The sequence below is a fragment of the Hippichthys cyanospilos genome, chromosome 17, assembly GCF_059441005.1.
Source record: "Hippichthys cyanospilos isolate Australia breed blue-spotted pipefish chromosome 17, RoL_Hcya_1.0, whole genome shotgun sequence".
In the NCBI taxonomy this organism is placed as follows: domain Eukaryota; kingdom Metazoa; phylum Chordata; class Actinopteri; order Syngnathiformes; family Syngnathidae; genus Hippichthys; species Hippichthys cyanospilos.
This window is the reverse complement of record NC_142385.1, coordinates 9,191,150-9,217,500: the sequence shown is the minus strand read 5'-3', so window position 1 is coordinate 9,217,500 and position 26,351 is coordinate 9,191,150. Positions and strand designations below refer to the sequence as shown.

The window sequence follows — 26,351 nt, the reverse complement described above, 5'->3', positions numbered from 1 at the left end:
GCTCCAAAGCAAACACGGCGGATTAAAATTGAATAAATCACATCGGGATCGGGACAGAACACACACACATTCCCGGGCGACGCTCGGCCGTACCACCCAGCACGTATCGGCAACTTTTAACCGTGACCTTGCCGCACACCTGATTTCAAGCCAGAGCATCATTCCGAGGTGCTTTCAGAGACAATATCCCCCCCCTTCCTCCGCTATTAAATAAACGCGGCGATGACATCAAGCCAAATGAATCGGCACGCGTTTCCAATGGGTCACGGCTGCGGTCGGTCCCCCCCGGGACCCAGCAGTTAATTTCGCCCGACGACGGCACGTAATGAATAAATAGCGGCGGCGGCGGCGTGCAGCTGCTCGTGATGTAACTCGCATTGAAATCGGATTTTATTCGATTCCTCATTAGTCGGCAGTCACTGGGAAGCCAGTGTATCACGTAGGTCACACTTACACGCGCTTGTTGACTTTTCTATACCCATGAGGACATTGTATAGACTGCTATTTATTTTGTGGAAGCCTACACAAATATTTCAAGCTTGCCACATTTTATTAGGGGGGGTGGGTGGGGGGGAGAAAACTTGACCTTTTTGATTATGTTTGTTTTGTTTAGTGGTGTCTGAGCGAGAGCGTGCCTCGTGGTTTTTCCCTACTTATCTAAACGTATGGAAGGGCCACACAAGTACTTTTTGTCCGCCCCCTGCCAAGTCTAGAGTAGGATTGTAATGGAACCTAATGAAAGCTCAAAGGTTGCAGCATAACATATTAGTCAGCGGCAGATGTTTGCACGGCGGCCATGCTTGTTTGGTCCCTATGTTCTTTAATTTGGGGAATTTTCGAGAAATAATGAGTGTTTAATGCTGTAATTATATGATATGAAGTATAATGAGGCACCTGCTAGCGATGAATTATGGCAGTCAAGGTTATGTTCTTGGTGAATAACTTGGTTTGTGTGAAAAGCAATTTCTGCAGTGGGTATTTGACTTGCAAATGATTGACTTTTAAAATAGCCCCGTATTTTATATGGGGGGGCAATAACCATTTTGACAGTTTACTGTGGTGTTAAAAAGTCGAGGTTTCAATAACAAACAAACAAAGTGGGTGTTTAACCCTTTCACACATGTTGGGACATTGTGCCCCAAAGCTTTTTAAAAAAATGGCCGTGGCTATAGGAATCGTATCAATAAGATGAAAAGGCATCCCACTGGTTCATTACGCACTTATCTGCAAATAATAGTGGCGTGTAGCAAGTTTTTCATAAACAACAAGCCAGTGCTGGGCTGACTGTCAACAAGTTAAGTTGCGTTTCTTGTTATTTCTCGTGAATTAACTAATACCGCGGAAATATATTGATCGTTTGTGCTAAATTTGTGTGTTACTATAAATTACACTGATAAACTTTGTATTGTTGGCGTTTGGTGATCACTTTCGCTTCTCTGGCACATTTATATAATTCTAATAACGATTATTATTGTTATAAAATAAAATGAATCCCAGGGCTTGTAACTTAATCCATGGAAGTGACCATTTTTAAACACATTTTTCAAGTATCCTAGATTTAGAAATAAGTAATATATTTTCATTTATATTATAACATAAGTTTTATTTTTTCAGGGAAACAAAAGACTCAATCGTGAAAGGATTAAACAGCTGCTTGCAGAGTTGACCCAATTAGCTTTCTCTGAAAATAGTTACACACTTTTGTGTGTGTGTTTGTGTGTGTTTTTTATTTTATTTTTTTTTTAATTTTACCTTCTTGACAAGCATTGAGAATAAGGAGGGGATCATTGTCTTAACCTATTAGAACAGGGGTGTCAAACTCGTCAAAACTCGGAAAATTGAGTCCCAAGTGGGCCGGACCAATAAAATCATGGTTTATATTTATATGACTTTAAAACAAAAACAATTGTATTACTCTTTTGTAATATTGTCCAAACTAAAACATTGCTATTAATCAGAAAATATTAACTAACATTACTATTAATCACAAATTTTTATCATCATAAAAGTTTTTCATTTATGAAAAAAATTAGCTCATTTCTATACTGTACATGATCATCTCGTGGGCCCGATTAAACCTGTTTGCGGGCAAGTCCCTAAACCGGCTATCGAATTAGCATTTTTTCAATGTATCGGTACTTGCGACGACTGGTATTCCTCTTGTTGAGAAGAAGAATAAAAATTGCCATTTCATGCAATTTTAAAGAAAATGGCGTCGGTACTTGGTAGTACCAGAGTACTCGTAATGGTGCCGGCGGTACGGTATCACAAATCCCCGTCTGTAATCACGGCAGACTTGGAGTACCCAAATCTTCTCTCGAAAGCGCATGCTCCCAAATTCCAAACCGAATTGGAAACTCCCGATAGACTTGCTCGTTGTTTGACCTAAAGATCCTCCCTTCTGTGTTGCTGTGGAATACACAGCGGTTGCACTTGAAATATGGAATAACACAAGACTGGGAGCTTTGAATGGAACTCAAACAGTGTGAAATGATATGCCAGTTGGATGGGTCGGCCTGGCTCCGATAAGTCATAAAACATTCAAGAGTGTTGAAAAAGCGGGCGGGCCAGACGAAACCGTCATTATTATCATTATCGTCATTATCATCATTACTCGTGCCGGTTCCCTTTTTTGAAAAACATTTTTCACCACGGGGCCAACCGCTGTCGTCGCCGACGGCTTTCTCCACATGCGCTCCGGGTCTCGAACGTGACGCCCAAGCCAAGTGTGACGCAGGACGGAAGAATGCCTGTTGAAAGAAACGAGCGATATGCGCATAAAACGCCAGCATTCCCTTCTTTCATCACTTGAGCCCGTCTTTTAAAACTTATACCAGGAAGTCGTGTTTCAGTCGCCTTATCTGCATTGCTGTCGTCCAGCGTTTTGTCATTAAGTATCTACGTGCGCTGAGCTTAACCCGCGTGCCCTCAAATTTCCCACACCGTTTGAACGCATCTGTCAGAAATACACAAATGGCTGTAAAATTATCATACGGTGCACTATTTTATGCATTTATACTTTTTTATTCGTTTAGGTTTGCTCAAATGTTTTTTGGAAACCATTGCTTTAAATGCCGTTTCCGTGATTTGAAATATTAATGTTTTATTAGACCTCAAATAATAGCTCGTGCGAGATTATTGCAGTAACGGGGCTTGAATGTGGTACCGCTAAGATTAGTTTGATAGCATTCAAGAGTTTTATTGCCATATGTATCGTAATACTACACATTTCTTATTTTGTTTACTTCCCCGAGCAGACTACATTCCATAATCGAGCAAACAATAAAGTAGGCAATGAAACAAAAAGGAAAAAAACAGTAATCGAACAAAGAGGGCAGTAATAATGAACTACTAATAAATGAATAGTAGTGTTTATAGCAAACTATAGTTCATGGGCCGTTTGAGGCCCTCCGTTCATTTTTTTTCCTCCATTCATCTCAACCCTTTTGGCGCCGGGGTTATTTTTCATATAAATAGTCAGTTTTTGTATCACTATTTCAAAAGGTTGTAGCTTGAAAATGGTTAGTGATAAAGCAATCCTGTAAATCCTGCACGCAGCAATATTGCTACTTTGGCACTGAAGCTTAAAAATTACAAGAAAAATATGGTGTCATGACTACTAATAAATTTGTGTCTATGGAGTAAACCTCAAATAATAGCTTATGTGATATTATTGGAGTAAGAGGGTGTGAATGTGCCCAGATTTATCAAAATTAGTTTTGAAAGCAACAGTAGTGTTTATAGCTGTGGTGCCCAATCTATGGTTCGGGGCCATTTCCGGCCCTCCATCCATTTTTTAGCGGCCCACAGCTTATAATAAAAATGATGAGTCTAGTAACAAAAAAAGTGTAGAGCACATGATAAACTTTTATTTACAGCATATTCCCTGCGGTTAACACCAAAAAATTTTCAAAGGCCAATACCGCTTTTTGTCAAAATGCCAAAAATCTCCTCTAATAATTGATCTAGCTTAGCCATATTCACATTTTGTCACATTATGTTGAACTTGAAACCAATTTCTTAAGACAGGCGCATTTCCCTTAATCATAGACAGAAAAAAAAATCTTCATTGATGTACACTATTACATATAGAAATGACTAAACCGTAACTAAAGATTTTTTGTCAAAGACTAACATGACTAACAAAAACAACACAGACCTCTTTAAAAAAACAAAAAAAACTTCCTTTTAAAATACACAACTTGACGTTTGAACCGTCTTATCTACATTGTCATTGGCCAGTGTTTAGCATTGAAGTATCGCTACATCTGCGCCGGGCTTAAGAGAGTTTGCAGAGGCAGCGAGGGGATCGGCACCGAGCTGATCTGCACTGATTAAAAGCAGAGGCCACGCTAATGTTTGGATGGGCCATTTAATACTAATGAGGGAAAATAAATAGCGCCGTGGCCGTCGGCGTGCCCAGATCTCCGTTTATTCGCGCACATCAGAGCAAAACACTGATTAAGAAGAGTGATGTCACCGTGCACCGAGCCTTTAACTGCAACCACATGAGCTGTCTTACCATGTTCTTTGGTAATAATAATAAGAAAATTCAATTTTCTAATTAGTATAATGTGACCTCTTCGCCACTCAACCGCATGGTGTGATTTTGAAAGAATCGCTTTATAGGATTCAAACCTAAAACATCCTTGTGAAAATGTCGTTTTTGGTACTGTTTACGGTTAGCTTTGGGATCATTGCTTTTAGACCTGGTCACAAATGCTGTAGAAAAAAAAAAAAAAAAGAGCGTACTTTTTGAACTGAACCAAACGTATGTAATTAACCTAACATAAGTAGTAAGCTAGCTAAATTATGATTTTCTCATAGCATTTGTTCATGTGCAAAAAAGCCTAACAGTTTAATACTCGTCCCAAACTGCTCTTTATGTTGTCTAAATTAAATGGACAACTGATAAGAAATATATATACAGTAGTTAATAAACTACTAGCTAACTGTTAGCAAAACAGTCGTTAGCATAAACTGTGATACAAGCGTGGCCTACTTGTCTTAGCGGGTTTTATAGTGCTTGAGTAAATTAAATGTCAGTTTGCCACAGTTGCTTCTTCTCTTTAACTTGTAAACTTTGACTTTTCCACATTTTTTTCCTGATGTTTCTTTTTTTACTGTAATAATTTGATTGTGAGGCACCAAAAATGAATTTTATTTAAAGTGATTTTTTTTTTTAATTGGTCAGAAAGCTCGTTTGCTCCTTGAATGAACAGTGTTTGTTGTAATGATTTAAACCATAAAAAAAACCTAGAATATTACAAATTCAATTTTTATAGTTAAATCCGATATTATTGAAATTTGATGCATTGAAACAAAAAAAAATGGTATTGTTTATTGAATTATTAACGGGGGACTTTTATGCTCTCTTGGAGTTATAATTTGAATTAAAAAAAAATGCTCAAAGGCCCTAAAATAATCATCTCAAATTTACATCTCGGAAGAAAAAAAAATCTAGGTGGGAACAGGATTTCAACCAGGTTTTCAGCACATTGTTTATCTATCTAACTTTACTGTCTAAATTGACGATTTAGATGAAGCTTGACCCAAATCACCCATTTCTAGTCTCTGCTCATCTCTAATCTGTCTCTTTACTCTTTAAAATTACAGTGCTTTGCTCCGAATTTAAGTGCAAAGCCAGTTTGATATGGCTTATAACTTTTTTTTACAGTCTACACGTAACGCAGGCTAATTAAACCCGTATAATTCTCCGCTCTCTGTGTGTAAAAAAAAAAAATGTGTCAATGTAGCTTTGTTTATTTAAAAAAAAATTTAAAAATCTGCTCTACTGTTCCACATAGTGCGGTATTATTCATTTGCTAGCAGTTTTGACACATTCTGTCCAATCAGAAAGAACCTCTTTCTCTTAACGTCGCCGGCTCCATGCAAACATTGACACTAGAGAGTTTGCAAATCTTCACTTTTTTATGAGGAAAAAAAACAGCACGTATAGAAGATAGGGCAAACAGGAGACATTTGCACCAATGCCTTAGGCACCGATCGAGCACTCCATCATTTCCTTTGTTGTGAATCCAAGCACTTGGCTGCGGATGATAGCGGGCACCGCCAGCCCATCTTAAGGGATTCCAACTCCCACCCCCCCCGCCCCCTTTTCCTTTCACGATTTGACTTTTTTATGATTACAAGTCGCATTCGGCGTTGAGTTATCTCTCAATCCATCGCTCTTCCAAGATCTAATGGGCAATTATCAGCCGAGGAGAAGTTAATGGGTGTCCCGTTTCACAAAGTCCCCCGTTATTTACGTCAACAACTGTCATTGTGTGGAAACGTGGCAGACTCGCGCTAACCGCTCGCCTTGTCCAATTTTCTTCGACGGAATCCCACACCCATTGTAAGTCGGCCCCGACCGCAAGCGCAATGCGTATAAATCTCGCTCGGCGTGTTCGTTTTATACATCCGAGCATGAATAGACCAGTGTAGCGCCTTCGTAAATGCGCGGAGACACGGCGAAAAGTATATAGCGACGGACAAATACGCACACGCGTGCACATCGCGGCCACCCCGGTACACGCAAACCCACATAAACAGACATCCCGCCTCCCACACGGCACACACACGCTGGCCACAGACACTTACACAAGCAGAGCCCCAAGACTTGCCGCCGCATACAGACGCCCCTGTGCGCACACAAGCACATACATAGCATATGCGCCCCCCCCCCATCCACGCACACACTGACACACAAGCGGAGGCCCACCACCAACATCAACAGCCACAGACTCAGACTCGGTGACATCATGGCGTAGATGACAGCACGTCTTCCAGACCCATTAGTGTGGTTGTAGGTGGCTCCGCCGCGGTGATTTATGGCTCAATAGCCATCTCTCGCCGCGCTCTTGATTTATGGGACGTGTAAGCGCTACAGATAATGAAGGAATGAATATTTGGGGTTCTCTGGCCGCAACGCGAAACTGGGAAAGAAACGGAAAGAAAGGTGAACCGACATGTCCAGGTGTCATCGGCGTCCCTCGCTTTGTCGCCATTGGTCTGCGCCAAGACATATTTTGCAAATCACCAAACATGTGTCAAAAAAAAAAAGTCAAGAAATTATTGTATTTTTCAGACTGAGAGGCGCAACGGATTGGAAGCCGCAACAACAAAAATTGAAGAGAAAATCTGTTTTTGTCACGTATAGGCAAAACCTGACTATAAGCAGAAGGTTGTAACATCAATTATTTCTGCAGGAAAATGGTTTCATAAGATACAATTGCACACAGTGATGATGAACATAAAAGCACTCTTCCAGCTCCAGCAAATGCTAGTCTGGTGTATTGTCAAATTTGGCACCTATTTATTTATTTGTCCAGTCGCAATACGACTGTTTCCTAAAAGGGTACGCTCTATTCCTCTTTTGTCTGAGTAGGCAACTCAGATTATGCCGGTACTTCTCAAATATTTGGGCGGGGCCCCCCCTGGGGGGGATAGTTTAATTGCAATCCATTTTTATTTTCAGTTTCTGACACTTGGTTATTTTTTTTCAGTTTTAGACTAAGCTATAACCCATGTAAACGCTGCACATTCAGACAGTTCTGTTTTATTCCTCTTTAATACAAAAATAATAAAGGTTTAGGTGCACTTCTACAATTTTTATAGATGATAATTTTATAGTTAACGCGTCGGGTGGGGGGGGGGGGGGGGGGGGGGTTCCTGGAGGGACTGAGCAAAATATAATTGAGAAGCACTGCATTATGTTAACATTCCAGACGAATAATGAAAAACTCGAAACGCATTTATTATTGTTTTGATTTGAGCACATTGGCTTTAAAAAAAGACACCTCTAGGGGGAGCCATGTTTAAAAAAAAACAACACTTAAACAAATATTCTGAACTGATGCTTGAACGTGTCGATTTCACGCATCGCGTCTCCCGACAGTTTTAAAGGGCCGCTATTAACGTTAATAACCGCGGCGCAAAATAGATGAAGCGAAATCGAAAGAAAGCCTTGACTGTCTACCCACCTCGCCGTCCTTGCGTTTGTTTGAGTTGTACGTTTACTGCGCATATTACAGTTTGCATTCCATAAAACATAAATTATTTGACCTCTCTGGCTTATGAAACCCTTGTATAAACTCTAAAACACCTTGTTGTTATTTTTGGACTATTTTCGCCCAGCACTGACTATTTTTTCAGACGCTTTATTCATCCCTGAGGAGACATTAGGGCTGAGTATAACCTAACTGTTGGTAGCGAATACGCAAACACACACTCTCACACGCGCGCGCACACACACACACAATAGAGCAGTGGATGCCCCCAGAGTAATTGGGGTTTAGGTGCTTGGCTCAAGGGCACTTGAGAGGCTCAGGGATGACACTTAGCTGTATTTTTTTTTTTTCTGATTGTTGTTTTTCAAAATATGAGCAGAATGTTGCCACACACTCGCAATTTTTTTTGTCTATTTTTCCAGCATTCAATCAGTCACGTAAGTCCAGTTTATTTCCATTTAATTTGTCTCTCTAACTCTCCTCTGTTTTTACCTTCCTGCCCACGTAACCACATCATGATGGAATTTGTTAGATTTTGTTCTTTTCCCATCCAGAGGTCACCAAAGAATAGAAATTGACTCTCTAATCAAATTAACCGTTTCACTCCTGTTGGGATAATGTGTCCCATAGCGTTTAAAAAAAATGGCAGTGGATATAGGAATGGTAGAAATGGCATCCCAGTAGTTCATTACACAGCTATCTACAGATTCTAGCGGCATTTAGCAACTTTTCCATAAATAAGCCAGTGCTGGGCCGACTGTCAACAAGGTACATTTTGTTGTATAATTTCTCTTGAATTAAATATCTAATACTGCAGAAATATATTGATATGTGCTATATATGGGCGTTACTATGGATTAGACTGATTACGATGTAGGCGTTTGATGATCATTTTCACTTCTCTGGCACGTTTTTTTGTACAAGTATCTTGGTCTATGGGATATGGTGTCTGTGGTATATCGTGGTCTGTGGGAGTCACAGTGGTTTTTTAACTAATTTTCCAAGTATCTTAGATGCAAGTAATAAGTATATAAACAAGTAAAATATGCCATGTTTTCCTTTCTTCGAAAATAAAAAGAAGAGAATCGGTAGTGAAAGTGATAATTGAGTCACATAATCACATATATATATATCTGCTCCATACCCGCTTGTGTCTTCTTCCCTCGTTATTGTCGATGAAAGTAAAGCCAAGTTTGCATCAAGAAACATAGAGGGGGGAGCGTCTCTTGCGCTATTTTTCACAGCAGTGACGGCGTGTTTGACATTTCCGCTAGCTATGACTAATGATCCCCCAGCTCTCACTCAACGGACAATAAGGTGGCTCCTTTTTTTTTTCTTCCTTTCTTTCTTTTTTTGTCCATGCGTGCCCACCGCCAGACTCTGTGATTCATCAGGTACCGCACCAGGCCTGTGCTTGCGGACTGTCACTCATACTGTACATATATAGAAACATACCCAAGCAAAAAGGTCACCAGACGTGAAGCACAATGGACATTTGATTCGTAATTGATTCATATTGACGCGTGACAGGGCTAAAAGCCTCAGCGAGAGAGCTTTTAGACCTGGTATTCATCAAACACTTCCCTATATATATATATATATATATATATATATATATATATATATATATATATAAGTGATGTCCGACTCAAATAAATACCCCTCACAAAATCATTATTTATGACACCACTGCTGGAGAAATCATATACAGAAGCACAAATACACATTACTGGGTGTTGTATCACCTTGATCATGTACTATACAACGCAGGCTATTTTCCAGAGCATTTAAACATCAATAAAGCCGCATCAACAGTTAAAAATGATCACTGCACATGACACGCGATACCCATTAATTGAATATGAATGAAATAATGATAACAAAACAAATAAAATGCTTGCACTCACCAAAACGGCTGTTCTCCAAAACACTTATTTCAACACATAAACCATTGTTATCAGATGAATTAGTGAGTAGTTTTGTTCACGTATTTTATGTTAAAACTAGTTTTAAAACATTGGTGAATCATCGTTTTGAACGGAAGTGATAGCAAACACCCTCAACTGTTAGCTTTGTTTCATGTTTTTTCATTGTGTTTACCACTCCAAGGTGAAAAAAGTAGTTGTCGTACGAACATTTATAATCATAATTACTGGAACATCAATGCTAATTTGTTTTGGCTCGCCTGTAGCAATTCTCATTAAATATTTCTGTTCATTTGTAAGCGAGCAGATTTTCATTGGAAAAAAAATGACATGGTTTTGTTGAACATTTTCAAAAAGGAAGTCAACCCCAACTTGGGCAGCCATTTTGCTTTCCCGCTGTCGTATGAAAATGACATCAAGGTTGCTTAGTGCTCAGGTAACATCCAATTAAAGCTGTTTTTGAGTTTGGTCATGTGACCTTCTCAAGCTGAGCCACGACACTTTTTTTTTGACTACCATAGCTGCGATTACCTTGCCGTACCTGAGCAGCCGTGATGTCGCCAGCAAGTGGCAAAATGGATAAAATAGATAAAACTGCTGCTGAATCCTTATTCCACAAAAGCAATACCGATCAAAATATTGTGTTTAAAGTTCTACTTTCTTGAACCACATCATTGTGATAATAAGCGACCGGGAAGGTCGTGTGCTGTCTGTGCTTGCATGGGGCCACAATTGCTAATTAGCTAATTGTTTTGTTTACTGCCGATGTGTATAAACTCCCCTTCATTAATCATATTGCTTACAAAATGTCGCTTCCCTTGTGAGCCCAAGGTTCTTTCAAGGAAATACCAATCATTTGGCTTTGATATGGATATTTAAGCGACATACATTCTTTAGTGTTGCTGTGATCAATCCCGCTAGTGCTTTAGCGTTGGAGATTTCCTTAAGAAATAAGAGCACACAGTTAGATAATGGTCTCCATCATCAAATCTTCACAACTTCTGCCCCCCCCCCCCCATCCACCTCCATCATTTTTCTTTGGCTACTGTGTCCATAATGAGCATGTCCTCCAAACCTTCCGTCTTTTCCTCAGCACCACCTATTCTCTCCCCCCCTTCACTCATGTCCTCCCCCTGTTTTCACTGTGTGCAGAATTGGTAGAAGCTTATCGCCTAGCAACCACAATTAAAGTACAACAAGTCAGCGGCGGTGGCAGCCGCCGTCGAGGCGAGCTTTTGCGAAAACCTCCGCGTGAGCGCAAGGAAAGGAAATGTTGGCTCGGGCTCAAGTTGAGCAGGTGAACGGCAATTAGGGGCGCCGCCTGGACTGCGTTGGGAGCACTTTCGGGGGCTGTAAGGACAGGCGGGAGTTGGACTCAACAGGTATGTATGCGCACATCAATTAATGGAGGAATTGAGCAGCTGCTGAGGGAGGATTTAGCATTTGCCGCTGAGGCAGAATGTGCATAAGCAGCGAATACTTTGGATGCTTTTGGCAGAAATGCAGCTTGCTGTCGCTCTAATTTTACACTTGTAGGGGAATGCCATTTGTGTTTGCTACCTGCTCACCGACGCATTATTGGATGCGCGTTACATGGCTCAGCCTCCTTTGAGCTTCTGTGTTGCAGCTCATTATTACTTTGTGTCTCATAATGAGCAGTTATTTCATGATTATGTCATCATTTTTTATTATGTACCTAATTGGGATGCCGCATCAAGGCAATGTTATGAACAAGGCATTTTTTTTTTATTCAATTAATCGAAGTATCCTGACTTTCTATGCTTAAATTGTTAGTAAATTGTTTTTCGACATACAACCATTGCACAGCTGTTTTTCAACATCAAATGTCTTTTTTTTATCAATTAAAATGATTTTGTATTTACATTTAAAAGTATTTATTTTTAATTAGCTTTTCTCAAATAAGAATACGTGAAGGTCCTCCAGGGGGTACGTGAGATTTGAACAGGGTCATTCTAATTTAAAGCTTAGGTATGTCATGACAGAAACAATGCACTTTTCGAATTAGGAACAAATGAAGTGGAACAGGAAGCAAACGTTTGTTATAAGTGGGTTTTTTGCCAAATCAGTCACATTTTTTTTCAACCTGGATGGATGGGGGAGAATCTGAATCCGTCTAACGTGGAAACATCTTTGTACATAATATATTATCTAATCATATTTTGGGGGGGAAATTTTGTAAATCATTTTATTTTTCTATTTTCCGCACCATACAATCTACAGTATTATAAGGCAGGTCTCGATTATGGGTTCTGTTTCCGTAATTACCCCATCTATAAGACACTCCATAATTACAAGTCCATGTTCAAATATACGGTTGAACAAACGTATTGTTCTGCGAATGGTTTATCGCTCGCTCTCGTACGTTGTGTACTGTTTGTATCCCGTTCCTATGTCAGCAGGAAATGGTCCGAAAGTGCATATCAAACATTTTTAGAAATTTCTCAATGCACTGAATTCTGAAGCGTCACGTGCCGTATATATGAATGAATCGCCGTATCGTGATTTAATAAATAATTTCACAGCACGCACAACACTTTGCATATATTTTCTTCAAATAAGAAGAAAAGAAATCCATTATCGCCGGCAGAAAATAATCCTTCAGTCTTTCAAATGAAGAATCTCTTGGATGCGTGCTACTATCTGTGTGCACAGCAGGAGTTCAAGGTGTAAGGTCAGCCGCTCCGTATGATGGATCCCGTTCCCGCCGGGAGGCTGACAGCCATATGCAAACGTATTCTTTACACACACACACATGGAAGTCACATGCAAAATGTCACACGCAACAGGGGGAAGCCACTTAGCGCTCTAAATGCTATTGTGCTAATCTCTTAGAAGCATATAACACAACACTGATTGTTATTGTTTGTTGCTGAGCTGAGCGCGATGCTTTGAAAATTTTATGAACGTTTTGTTCAAAATCCTTTGGTCTGATGAGACCCAATTTTTTTTTTACAATAGAACAGTGGAAGCACCTTAAAAAATGAGCATTTTATTTGAAACGTGACAGGGTTGTAATGGGATCATACAGTAGCAAATGTTACAATATTGATTTACTCTGACATTGATTTTTGTTATTGATTCCCCCCCATTGCACCTGACCCAAACAGTCACTATAGTCAAAGAAGTCAAGTTAATTATATTGTGTTCGTAATGTTCCCCTTTCACTAGCTTGAGCAACTTAAGAATCACATTCCTTATACATTATATCGTCTGCCATTTGTGCCAAAAAACGCAAATTTTACAACACATATTGATATTTTTGTGAAGATTCTCTTTTGCTTTCACACCTGTTTTTTTTAACATTAAAAAAATACCAATGTATGTTCGATAAACATTTTTTTCTTGTTCTCCAGAAATAGTGAAATATAACTAGCAATTGTGCTATGTAGTTACGTATGTATTTACATTGTTTGTATAACACCAGTCCTTTTTTCATTTAAAAATGATAACTTACCATAAGTCTTACAAAAATGTACGTTGATTAAATCAATCATGACGGAATTACAAATTCATCTCAATACAAATCAATTTGCAAATACTTCTCACTGTAAAACTTTTGCATATGCTAACATATACAAAGGAAAGATTCCTGAAATACCTGGCATAAATAAAAATGCTAAAAAGCTAACATATACAAGGCAGCCTTATACAACATGCTGAAGATAAGAACTAACATTAACCAGCATGTTATCCATTGTCACAAGTTTTTGGATCAACAAACACAAATGTTTGTTCACATTATCATAAATGACAACATTCTTACAAAGAACGTATCGTATTTTCCGCACTATAAGGCTCACCGGATTATAAGGCGCACCCTCAATGACATATTTTAAAACGTTTTCCATATATAAGGCGCACCAGATTATAAGGCGCACCCTCAATTAATGACATATTTAAAAAAAAAATCAAGCACAATATAATAATACTCAAAGTAATAATAATAACTCAAATAATAACTGTAAACTCTCAATAGCATAATAACTCAATGTCAATATGAGCAACCTTGTTCAAATGTAAACACACAAAAGAAACAGGTAAAGCTTACTTTATCAGTTCATTCCCCATCTACGAATCCCAATCTCAATATTGATCCATGTATAAGGCGCACCTGATTATAGGGCGCACCATCAACTTAAAAAAAAAAATGAAGGCTTTTAGGTGCACCTTATAGTGCGGAAAATTTGGTACAACTCACAGACACATTTCACAAAGAGACAGAACAACGTGTGTCACCAACAGTGACTGCTTTCAACTGAAGCCGCACCGTCCTTCCTCACTACAAAATGTAATATCAACAGCAGCCAGAGGCGGCGCCAAAAAACAAAGATCAAGCCAAACAAAGCACAAATAAAGCACAGATCTTAAATATTATTTGGGATGCGGCCCGGTACCAATTGATCAACGGTCTCTAGACCGGCTGTTGGGGACCTATGTTCTACACAGTACATTAGAAAATACCCGAATACCAACACTAGATTCTTATAAAAACAATATTTGACACGTTGTCTTCTTTTTATCTGAATTCATTTCCCTGCTTGAATGGAGGTCGTGTTGCAAAGCGACCGTTTCGGCTGCGCTCCATCACTCAAGGATGTGACTTGTCATGGATCGCAACACCTTGGCATGATAAAAATCCCAAACAGTGAAAGAATTTTGCCCCAAAAGAGCTTTCAGCCCCAGGCCAGTTACGTGTGTGTCAACGTGTCGGTTTTTGTGTCTTTGTGTGTGTTTGCACACCTCATTCTTGTCTGTCTCAGCATGCGTCCCATCTGAGACGCATAAAGCTGCAGAAGATCGTGACAGCAGGGGGAAAGTATGCGTTTCTCCGCACCTTTTTGTATGGACGTTTGTTTGCGTTACTGTGTGTTATGTTAGCTAGAAATACACACTGCAGGAATGCACTCAAATGTTGTATTTATTGATTTTTTTTTCTCCAATGTAACATTTCCAGTGAAATGTCCCCCCAACATCTTCAGCAGAAAATATGCTCAGGAATAAAGATATCTGATTTTTCTTTGCAGACAGCTTCATTAAGCATGTAATTGCTTCTTACTTTTTAGTACCATAATAAAAGTCCAGAAGAGAAGACGTCATGAATTTTCACGAGTTCAGCCCCTTAGCTCCTCGGGAACATGCGCGCGACTATTCATTGGTTGATTAGCAATTCAGCGATGCTCGGGTATTCGTGCTCGAGTATGAATAATACCTGAATGATGATAATAGTTTAACATTTCAATGTTTTTTTTTTTAATGCGCTCCCTAGCGCAAATTACGCTATTTCGAGTAGTACTGAAATAAAAACATATATGAAATGTGTGGTTCTGATGTTTGTTTTGTTCTTATTTGCAGAGCCTGGGCTCGGTTGATCGTAAGGAGAATCATCACAAAAAGTGAGTCCTATTTATTTGACTTAAAAATGTATTTCGGTGAAAGTGTTAAATGACAAACTAAAATCAAAAAACATTCAAAGCCAGACTGTCAATTTACTGTTAATGTACTGGTTATGCTGTATATACAAACAGAAAATCGACACAATTGAGAAAATTCTGTCAAAATGATTACTAGTTATTTACCTTTTTGTTTGTTTTAATTTATAGTTCCCTAATCACTTTGGTGGGAACTAAATTGTTAAGAGATTAAAGTTATGCGCCTCGTAGACTACTACTGACACAATGGTGGATTCAAATGCAGTGGGACATTTCAGACTCATAGAGAATAAAAGGCTGTTGATGCATAAAATTTTACTTACCGTCAATAATAATAATAACGGTTTATAAGTAATATTTATTGTTCAATAATAATGTTACTTCGGCCTCAAATTAAGTCAGTGATTCACAAAACTGCTTTCCAAAAGAGATTTCTTTTTTTTTAATCTTGTTATATCCTCCTGAGAAGCAGGCTGTTCGTTTATGTCCGCTGTTGTGTCCATTTTGTCCCAGCAAGACAGCAAAGTTAATTGCATGCCACCCAGAGACGTGAGACATTGAAAAGGCGAGGATGTCCTCAGCCGGGGACACTAGGACTTAGTAGAATCACAAATGATGGACACAAAAAGCTTTTGATTACATTTCGTCATTCGAGCTTTAACTTTAAAAAAAAATGTCAATTCGTTGCCAAATGTATTTCTTTTAATTAAAATGCATTATTTCCATTGACTGCTGAATCTTGAAGATGGACAAAGAGCTAATGAGAGATATGAGCGAGTTATATAACATAATTATTTTTCATGGAGTTTTGCTTTCAGACTTACGCACTTATCCTTTTCATCACTGGCAAAGGCTTTAAGTCTTACAAAACGATCGAATTGACTTTCCACTTCAGTGCTTATTAGAGCAGCTTGGAAACCAAGCGCAATTTCCATTTAAAAGTTGGATCTTTTGAAATACGTCCGACCGACATTTGTTACATTCAAAATAGATGAACGAGCGAGAAATAGTAAGACGCGTAACCGAGAATAATCGAGTCAATATACTGGATTCGATAAACATCAAGCGAGTAGAAATAATTGTTCAGACGTAACGCTGAGCTGAATATTCGACTATGTCCTTCCCCGGTGGGCCAAGTTGAATTCGAATGGAACGATTTGGGTTTTTCCAGCGTAGACATTGAGGATTAATTATATTAGTGGTAACGTTGGTAGAAAAGGACGCTAGCTCAGCGGGCCTGAGGCGGCGGCTTTTGGCTGACTATCTTAAGGATGATATTATTAGATACATAAGCCTTTTATTTGTATTTACACTCCTAAACCAGATTGCAAGTGTCTGTCTCGCCATAGTTTTTTTTATTGCGAAAAGCGCAAATGGTGTGCAACATTTTCCGCATTAGTCTAATTGTAACCCTATCGTGATATATATATATATATATATATATATATATATATATATATATATACACATATATATATATATACACATATATATATATATATATATATATATATATATATATATATATATATATATATATATATATATACACATATATATATATATATATATATATATATATATATATATATATATATATATATATATATATATATACACATATATATATACACATATATATATATATATATATATATATATATATATATATATATATATATATATATATATATATATACACATATACACACAGTGGGCCCCCGGTTTACGAACTCCCTGTTTTACGAATTTTTCATCTTACAAACGTGGACCGCGGCGTTTTTTGTCCTCCTCTTACGCACAAACCTTTTGTCTTACGAACAATCCAACATGCCGGTCAGAGTGTGCGCACTGATCTTTTTCGCTTTGCTGCATCAACAAAAATAACTATTCTCGCGTGTCACGGAAACACCGATATGCTGTTGTTCTTATAAGGTCACAGTCACGGTCTCAGTCACGGAGATGCCGATATGCTATTGGTCGATTAAGGTCACAGTCACGGTCTCAGTCACTGAGATGCTGATATGCTATTGGCCGGCGTCACGTCAATCACAGAAATGCCGACTGTGACCTTAATCGACCAAATTTTGCACATACAGTATATATGTGGTCACTGCAAATATTTTTAGAATGATTCTTTCTATTAATTGAGTAATCAGATGAGAATTTATGCTGTATGAAAGTGTGTCAAGATTCTGTTACTGATTAGATCACCCCCCCCCCCTAAAAAAAGGAAAATCTTTTATTCATGAAAGATTACAAAAAAGATCATTACTCTGTTGAGGGTGAAATCTGAGGATTAAAAAAATAAAAAGTCAAACAATGGCTTTAAACAATTGCTAGATTATTAAAATACATGTCGATTAATTTAATGATTTATTCATTGGCGATAAACCAATTATTTTGAACGGCTCTAATTAGAACCAGGCAATGGACCAAATTATCTCGATTAACTTGTCATATTAAAAGCGGGCATTTGAAAATGAGCTAAATCATAGTTATCAATAGTTATTATTATTATTAATATTATTATTATCTTAATTTTAACAATTAAACATGTTACGCAAAAGGTTACATTAAAAAGTATTTTAATTCAGTATTTTCTGTATATTTGCACGATTTAACAATTTAAAATAAATAACTCAAACCTTTTTAGATAGATATATATGTATTTTTTTAATATTTAATATTAAAACTGTCAAACGACTGAAGAAAATAGAGGTATTATTTTTTTTGGCCCAGCACTAGCTCTTTTATAAATCAAAATAAGATGAGAAAATCCCAAATGAATCCTGAACCAAGATAGGACAGACTAAAAATGAGACGAAACGTCTAAAAAGTGCTTTCAAGATCGATCTCCAGAACAAATATCGTTACCGGACTTTCGAAAACTCAAATCCGAAACGCTACTTTGTTTTGGCATCTTTCGTGGGGGTTAAACGAAGTGTAAATCTAACCAGTCAGCGTCACAAGACTTGCTTTACATCCTTTCCAACAAGAAAGGCTTTTCTCCCCTTCGGAAATAATCTCAAGGTTTGATAAACCGCTCCGGTTTGGTCCACCCACCCGCCAGTTTTATCATTTGGAAATGCGTTAAATAAAGCGCAATTGTCTTCCCCCGAATCCATCTGCCTCACAAGGACGCCGCATCCTCGTCCTCCACCGCCATAAATCTCGCAGGTTATCAGGAGCCGGTTTTTCGTTCTTCTCTGAAGTTCCCGGTATCGGAGGCCTCCTTCTCGTCACGCCTCGGTGAACTTGTAAGATTGGAAATGAGCAGCATGATGTCATCTCCTCCAGCACTTAGGAAGACCATTAGTAGTGACGCGCAGAGACATTCCCCCTTCGATACGTAAGCTCTAAAACGCCCGCGTGTTTATAGTAAGGCACCGGACCGCGCGTCACGCGTTTCACCTCGGACAAAGCCAAGCGAACGTCCTAAGCGCTAAGGTACCGTCTTTCCCGAACGAAAGCCGGATCTATTCCTGCCAAAAACCCGAGGTTTGACTTTGAATGAGCTGTTTGAATTGTAACCGGATTCCCCGAAATGTTCTGTTCTAAAGAGAGCCCTTCGGACCTCACATGAAATGCAAAACACGTACGCTCATCCCCACAGTCTGCTGGCTCGGCTCTGATTGGAATCTTGACGCCGTCCTCAATTGTGGCTGGACCGGGTAGCGCGGGGGTGCCCCGCGTGTTTCTCTTTCGGGCTTTTTCAAGGCCGCAATCATAATACCCGAGGAGGGTCCACCTCAGTCGGGCCAGGAAAGCCGGCGTCGAAATCCACAAGGAGACCCACTTTAACTAAGCAGACGTTAAATTACAGCATATTCGTTGCAAATTGCGACGAGATTTAACTCGCCGTCTCACCGGCCGGCCAGAGGTCCGGAAATACTCCGCGGCGGGGCCTGGACGCAAAACGCGAGTTAGAGTCAAGGCTCCGCAAAGTTTTATCAGCTTTTCTTGGTCGGAGAAGAGGCCAGGCGAAGATTTTTGTGGTGATTCTGCCATGTGATTGGCTGTTGGTTCCATGTGACGCTGTGTGCTAGTTTCTTGGAATTCTACTGAGTTTATCTTGGATAATAAAACTTCATTGTATCATGCGGAATGTTCTGCAGGGGGTTTCTCGCCGCTGTGATAACTATTATATGACTCCCAAACATTTCCTTCCAAATTACATCCAGGTTATTATCTCAACCCTACCCGTGGCAGAGTGGAATAATGAGATTTTGCCCTTGGACTTCAAATGCTTCGATACTCCGCTTTCTGATCTGTCACTGGCTTCACTGGCTTGGTTTATCAGCGTATTTCAAGACGAATTTTTGCGCATATATATATATATATATATATATATATATATATATATATATATATATATATATATATATATATATATATATATATATATATTAGGGATGGGCTGCTTTGTTAACAATTTGTAGGGGGTGCAACAGTCAAACATACGGCCTGCGGGCCGAATATTGTCCACAAAAGGTTTAATCCGGCTCGCCAGATTATTCAGTGAATCGTGAAACCAAAAAAAAATAAAAGGATAAGATTGAACCTGTGTTTAAATATTTAACAAGTCTTGGATTTGAAATGGCGTTGGTTGGAGTTGTATTAAAAACAGTCTTGTATTTCTTATTCGATTTAATTATTGATATGACATCTTGATTTTGTTGTGCGTTTTCAGCTTCTTCTGTCATGTTTGTTGTTGGGTGGGTGCCACCCAGTGTTCGAAAAGAGACACTACAGCAACATTTTATTCTAACGTAATAAATTGTACTGTACAAGCTCATATTTTGATTGCGACATTTCCTTTCTTCATTGTGTTTGTTTATTGAATGATTTGTTTATGTTGTAGGAGCTAATTAGCGGCATTGGAATAATTTATTGTTATGATCCTGTGAACAGCATTCATTTCAATTTCTGTTGTTGTATGGTCAAGAGATGGAAAGTTATTTGTTTCCCGGTGAGCCACACCGTTTCTTTCTTTAGTAATGTTTGTCTTTATTTAAGTATTTTTGTTTGAAGAGATTAGGAACTACTTTGGTAATCAATTTATTGTTTTGTGAGTCAAAAAAAGCCTGTGGAATTTTGTTTAATTTTTGGGGGGGGCAAGTAAGCCGAGCGCTAGAAATCTAGAAATTTAGTTCATGTGTTCTGTACAAAATATGTACTTTATGAACAACTGGAAAAAAAGATCTTAGAAAAACTCTATATGCTTAGACTAGAAAATGCTTAGGCTATATATGGGACCAAAAAGGAAGTTATTTTTATTTATTTATTTATTTATTACTTTTCAACAATATTTTTACCTATAACCCCCCCACTACTCCCAAGGAATTGGGACCTGGCCGTCATGCATAAAAATAAATAAATAAATAAAAAGAAAAAAATAAATAAATAAAATAAATAAAAATAAATAAAAAGAAAACATAAACGAAAAAATAGAAAAAAAAAAGAAAAAATAAACTATGTATAATTGACACTGTTTTTAAGATCTATAGCGTGATTTTACCTGCCCGGCCCACTTGAGAATAGATTTTTCTCCTTGTATTTGTATGAATTTCGAAAGCCTCTGAATCGATCGTTTCTTCACTAACCTTCTCCGCAGCTGATCAAGTAAATGTACCCAAATTCTCAAACAACATCGGTGAAGCGTAACACAACTGGACACTCCTCAGGCTGCTCAAGATGCTCTACCGCCGCCGTTGGCTCGAAAACATATCAGTGCGCGTTAATGGTGAGAATTCAATCCAAGGGAGGGGGCCGGGGTGGGGAGAAACACGTAGCTTTGGATGGGTATGGCATGTGGAAAACAAGGCTTTCTTTGAGCGCTTTTAATTAGCAATGTTCATAGCCTGGCTGCTGTCTTTTATGATTGGACCACTGAAAGGCTTTTTGTTGGCCTAATGAAACGTATTGAGGGTTACGTTCCTGAATTGAACTTTGTTTTTGTAAGCGCGCGCGCGCACGTATGAACATTGGTCGCGTTTGCGTTTAACAGTCCTACTGATAGGCGCCTCCGTTCTTTTTTGGCCTGTTCCAGTCCTACTGGCAATAAAGCTTTGTTTTCCCTCCTTTCCAAACTTGTTGTTTTAGGTCCGCGGCCATTGCCCATAATTGCTGAAACGAGGTCAGGTATTTGTCTGCCTTTATAATTTATTATGGTGTCCCTTAATAATATGAAATAAGATCAGCGGTTAGGAGAAATCTCGACCTCAGACAGATCACGTAGTGCAGATAAGTGAAATATGTAGCATCCTGGTGCTTTCGCTGGAATTAGTTCCTAAACAGTAAAGCCTTTGTATAATCTTAGACGCTATGGAGGCTTGTCTTTCCTTTCAATAAATAAGAATGTCCTTTCAAAATATACAGTGAACGTTCAGGCGGATTTTTAGAGACACGGCAAAACTGAGCTCGCCCGTTCGTCTTATGTTCAAGGTAATCGACTGGAAGTTAGTTACGACGTTGTACCTGTTGTTTTTCTCAAATGTCACGCATTCTCAAAGAAAGTGGGTTAGTGAGGCTAAAGCTTGGTCAAAGTGCACCGTTGATGCCTTTGTGTAGCGTGAGAGGGAGCTGGGTGAATGCGCTGATTAAATTGACGTTTTTGCTCATTTTCGCACAACAAGAATAATACTAAGCGGATTCCACGCCTGAGAAAAATTTGAAATAATTCAGATCCCGACTTTGTAGGTGATAAACTATTCATGTCAAAAATTGTCTATCCGATGTTATATGTGCTATTTATTAGATGTGTCAATAAATATTTTACATAAATCTTTTTTATTTATGATGTTATCTAATTGTATATGTGTATCTTATATATACATAGCACTTACTACACTATTTTGATAGCATTTTAATATGTATTTACAATTTTGATGTTTCTACCTGGGGTTTTACATGCATCAGCTAATTAACACCTTACGAGCCCAACCGGATTAATCTCGTAAACCGGTGGCCGTATTAACTCTTTTCACCTAAAAATGGCAAGATATATGATTATAGCTTTAAGCAAGTTAAGCGTAAGCTATGAAGGTTAAGGTAACATTAGAACTGTATTTTAAATCGGTATTCATTTTTTTTGTTTGAATATTTTTAAAAAGAAATCAAACCTTCAAACGAGTGTTGCGTTTCTATCCTCCAATAAAATCGGTTAAAAGATGATCTGATTACCACTCAGAGGTACTGTAGTCTGCAGTCAACAGCTTGGACAAGACTGGCTAGACAATCAGTTAAGCAGGTCACGGGTCCTCCTACAAGATACGTGTTTGTCCCCCGGCGTGACGCGGACCAATCAGTGCACGAATGGATTGCAACTCGATGACCTCGATTTGGGTCAAATTGCATAACCCTGTAAAGGATTTAGTACATTTTAGGATCTTCATCAATCAGTTTATAAATCTTTTTAAAACTGTGATAAATCGGCGAGGACTCGGCCATCAGTGTGTCAAAAACAGTTTGTGTGCTCGAAGTACTGAACTGGCGCGTTCTCCTCTTGGAAGGCGATTGCATCATTACGCTCTTCTTGTTGGCCCGGGACAGCTGCTTGGGCCGGTGCCAGGTTTGAGTCTCTCAGGCAGATCCCCCTGCACTACGACACACCTGCTTCACAAGTCCCGTTTTCCCCTAAAGCCCTCAAAGGGATTCCCTGCACCCTCATTTTTGTCTCCGTGTTTGAAGTGGCGATCCCATATTTTCTGCTGTCATTGAAGTCATCATCCTATTGTCATGCGTTTGAGCCATATGTTTGTTTGAAGTATTACCGACGCCCTTAATGCAACTTTTGGTCCCAAGCCAAACTTCCAGCCGACCCTAAGCCAAGACACGTATTAATGATAACCGTCGACGAGACGAAATAATGCCCCGTCTTTATAATTTGTGTTTTTTTAAACCGCCGTTGATGTCAAGGGGCATTAGCGCGGACGGCGGTAGCTTGCTAACACGGCCCGACGGTACTAATTTAATTAAAAAACCCTTGGAGGAGTCCAGACTTAATACCACCAATTAGGGGTTCTTTTGCCATCTGATGAAAATCCCACACCTCATTTATGTGAGTCATACTGGAAAATATGCCTCTTTGTCTTTGAGGTCGAGCAAGTCTTTGGAGACGTTGGCACAGGGTCAGTCGGAGAGGCTGTGGGAGTGGGAAAGAAAGCAGTTTTTGCGAGGGGGGGGGCAGGGGGGGTGGTTCAAACAGATAAGCCTTCCTATGAGGTCATTTCAATGAGAAAGCTACCCATTGCAACTTCTTTATACAGAAACAGGTGCTAGTGTGCGTTTGAAGCATATTCTCAGAAGGGTTTAGTTTAAAATCCCGGGAAAGAAAAAAAAAAGCACATAAGAATCTACGCTTGAAAAAAAAGAGGGCTCAAACTGGTTCACGCTTCTCCCAGTTGTATCTTAGTGCTAATACGCAATGTAAAATGCCAAACGCAGGCTAATAAATAACATCATTAGCCGCACTGTTATAACTCTTTGAGCAATGCGCGTTTGAGTGCAACACGTAGGCAAAAAAATATAGCAGTAATCTCAGTCATATATTCTTTATCCTGTGCAAAAAAAAAAAAAAATCCAACTCATTACTGCAGATTGCTGAGTTATTTATAGTACTTGTGGAACTATTCTTCGCTTTTTTCTGAGGGACTTAACGCGCATTAGAAGGCGCCACTTTGGTCATTTAAATTATATTCTGTTTAACCCCCCTGTTATGTTTGCAAACAACCTTGTACTTGCGTCACTTTGACCTATGCGGTAGTACAAATCAAATATGTCGTTTTATCCAGCGTTACATTTCTCAGGATCGGGATCTGGGGTCTTTTTTGTATATGTTTTCAAATCTTGTGAGTCCTTTTTTTCCTGGGTCACCTTGACTTATTTATCGAGTAAGTTAAATTAAAATTAATTGAAAAAATAAATGTAAACAAAAATGTCAAAACTGCCATTTTTTCTTAATTAAAATAAAACAAATAGAAATAAAAACATGATTAAACAAAAATTAAGGAAAAATGCATTGGGAAAAATATATAAAAATGCTACTTTCGATCAATATGTTGATTATCCGGACATCTTGTAATGATAAACTGCATTTACCATTTATTTTAACTTTCAAATAGGTCCATTTTTGACAACATACCAGGAGGATTAATTAAGCAAATATGTTTTTGTAAAGCACAACATTAGGAACACAAAGATAACAATCTTTAGCCAAAAATAATACAAATACATTTTCGGTTTTTGAAACAATACTTCTGAAAAGTTATGTTGTAATGATGCAAATTTCAGCGGGTCAAGTAAGGGGGGGGGGGGGGGGGGGGGCACGGATGACCCCAGTGAAAGGCTTCGTTTTTGCACTGTGAAGTGTAATTTCATCATATTTTTTTACACCTTTTTTCAGATTTAGACTAACCTGTAACCTATATGAACATTGTAAAAAGTAGCTAACAATTTTAGGATATTTTTGTATTGCAGGATCCAATTTTAGGTATACTCATACAACTTTTATGGATGATCGTCTTAGCTAGCTGAGTTAGCGCAAGGAATGGGGGTGGGGGGACAAAAAGGTTTTCTTTCCTGGGAGGGGGTTTTGCAGAAAATAATTGAGAAGCACCGAATTAGTTACACTTTTATTTATGATATTCCACAAATGTCCAACGTTGTCGCTAGCAGCTAACTAGCTAACTATTGTATGTGAATGTACGTTTTTTTGTTTGTTTTGTTTTGGTTTTTGGCCAAGCGTTTCTCATTTACCAAACATTTTCATTTCATTGCTTCCCAATACAATAGTTTGAGAGAATAGTTGGTCACGGAACACATTAGATATACACTGCGTATTTTTGATTCATCAGCAGAATATGCCGAAAGTTTGGGATAAGTGCTCGAACGGAGTATATAGTTAGAGGACATAGTTGGATAGCCATCTGACTTAATACTTGGTTGTTGGACAGAGAAACACAACATTAGCATGCGCAACGGATAAAACGTTTGTTTACTTTTCGTTTCTACCCGTCTTGCTTTCTGCTCAAAGTAAAACTGGAACATTGGCAACCAAGTCAAGTAGATTAACATGTATTTGTGAGTGTGTGTGTTTTTTTTCCTGTAAAAATGATTTGGAAAAAACGAGACACCGTCTACAACTCTCCCTGCAACCTCACACGTCCTCTGGGAACATTGGCTTTGTTGCACTGTTTAGTAACTTCATCGGAAATATATTTCAAAAAGACGTGCGTGTCCGACAATAATATTTCACATTGATTGAATAATTTGCCGTTCGAATGTGTTTTAGTACTTTACATGATTTCTGCGGCGCTGCCTTGTCTTGGTTACGTTTCTGTCATCAATAATGTCCAACTTTTATGACTTTTTCGGCTGCCTGTTTTCGAGTTCGCAATTACTGACGAAGAAAACGAAAGTTTTTAGCTGTTCTCGAAGGCCTCGGCAGTAAATCAAACGGCACTCTATTTGTTAGGAGAAATGGCTCAAATCTTGATGTCTTAAGTTGGGTTCTCGGCGAATGTAGTCAAACCATACGCAGAAGTGAGTTTTTAAAGAGAATTGGCAATAAATAGTTAATAATTATTAACACGACGTCAAACATTGTTTTAGGAATAAATCAATGGTATGCAAATTAGGTCAAAGGAATGTGCCAGTCACTTTTGAAAATCATCATTTATACAGAAATTAAGTGCACAGTTAAATGACTGTTTTTCTTTTATCCGTTGTTGAAGGAAAATTCATTTGTAAAAAAAAAAAAAATGAAAATTTTTGAGGATTTAAATGGTTGCGTTTCATTGTCAATTTTAGAAAATGAGAACAATGGCTACTTTTCATAAGAATGAATTCTGTAAATTGTTTTTATATGTTCAATCAGTCTCATACTTTAAATTCCTGCATGCTCAAATGTCCCCGTTAAGATGGAGATTTAACTGTTGTGTTCGTTCCTTAACGGTCAGGGT

General features: G+C 38.5%; 1 protein-coding gene across 3 annotated transcripts in view; it reads left to right on the top strand.

Annotated features, from left to right (window-relative positions):
- The window catches only part of ankfn1b (ankyrin repeat and fibronectin type III domain containing 1b), a 136,238-nt gene that overhangs the window by 71,123 nt on the left and 38,764 nt on the right, over nucleotides 1-26,351 (top strand). For 2 of the 3 annotated variants that reach the window (XM_088439874.1, XM_088439873.1), the window contains one exon: nucleotides 15,311-15,351. In XM_088439874.1, the coding sequence (XP_088296000.1) occupies nucleotides 15,311-15,351 (41 nt within the window). Of the gene's footprint in view, nucleotides 1-11,181; nucleotides 11,320-15,310; nucleotides 15,352-26,351 lie in introns of those variants that run through there. The other variant, XM_088439875.1, reaches the window with a different exon arrangement.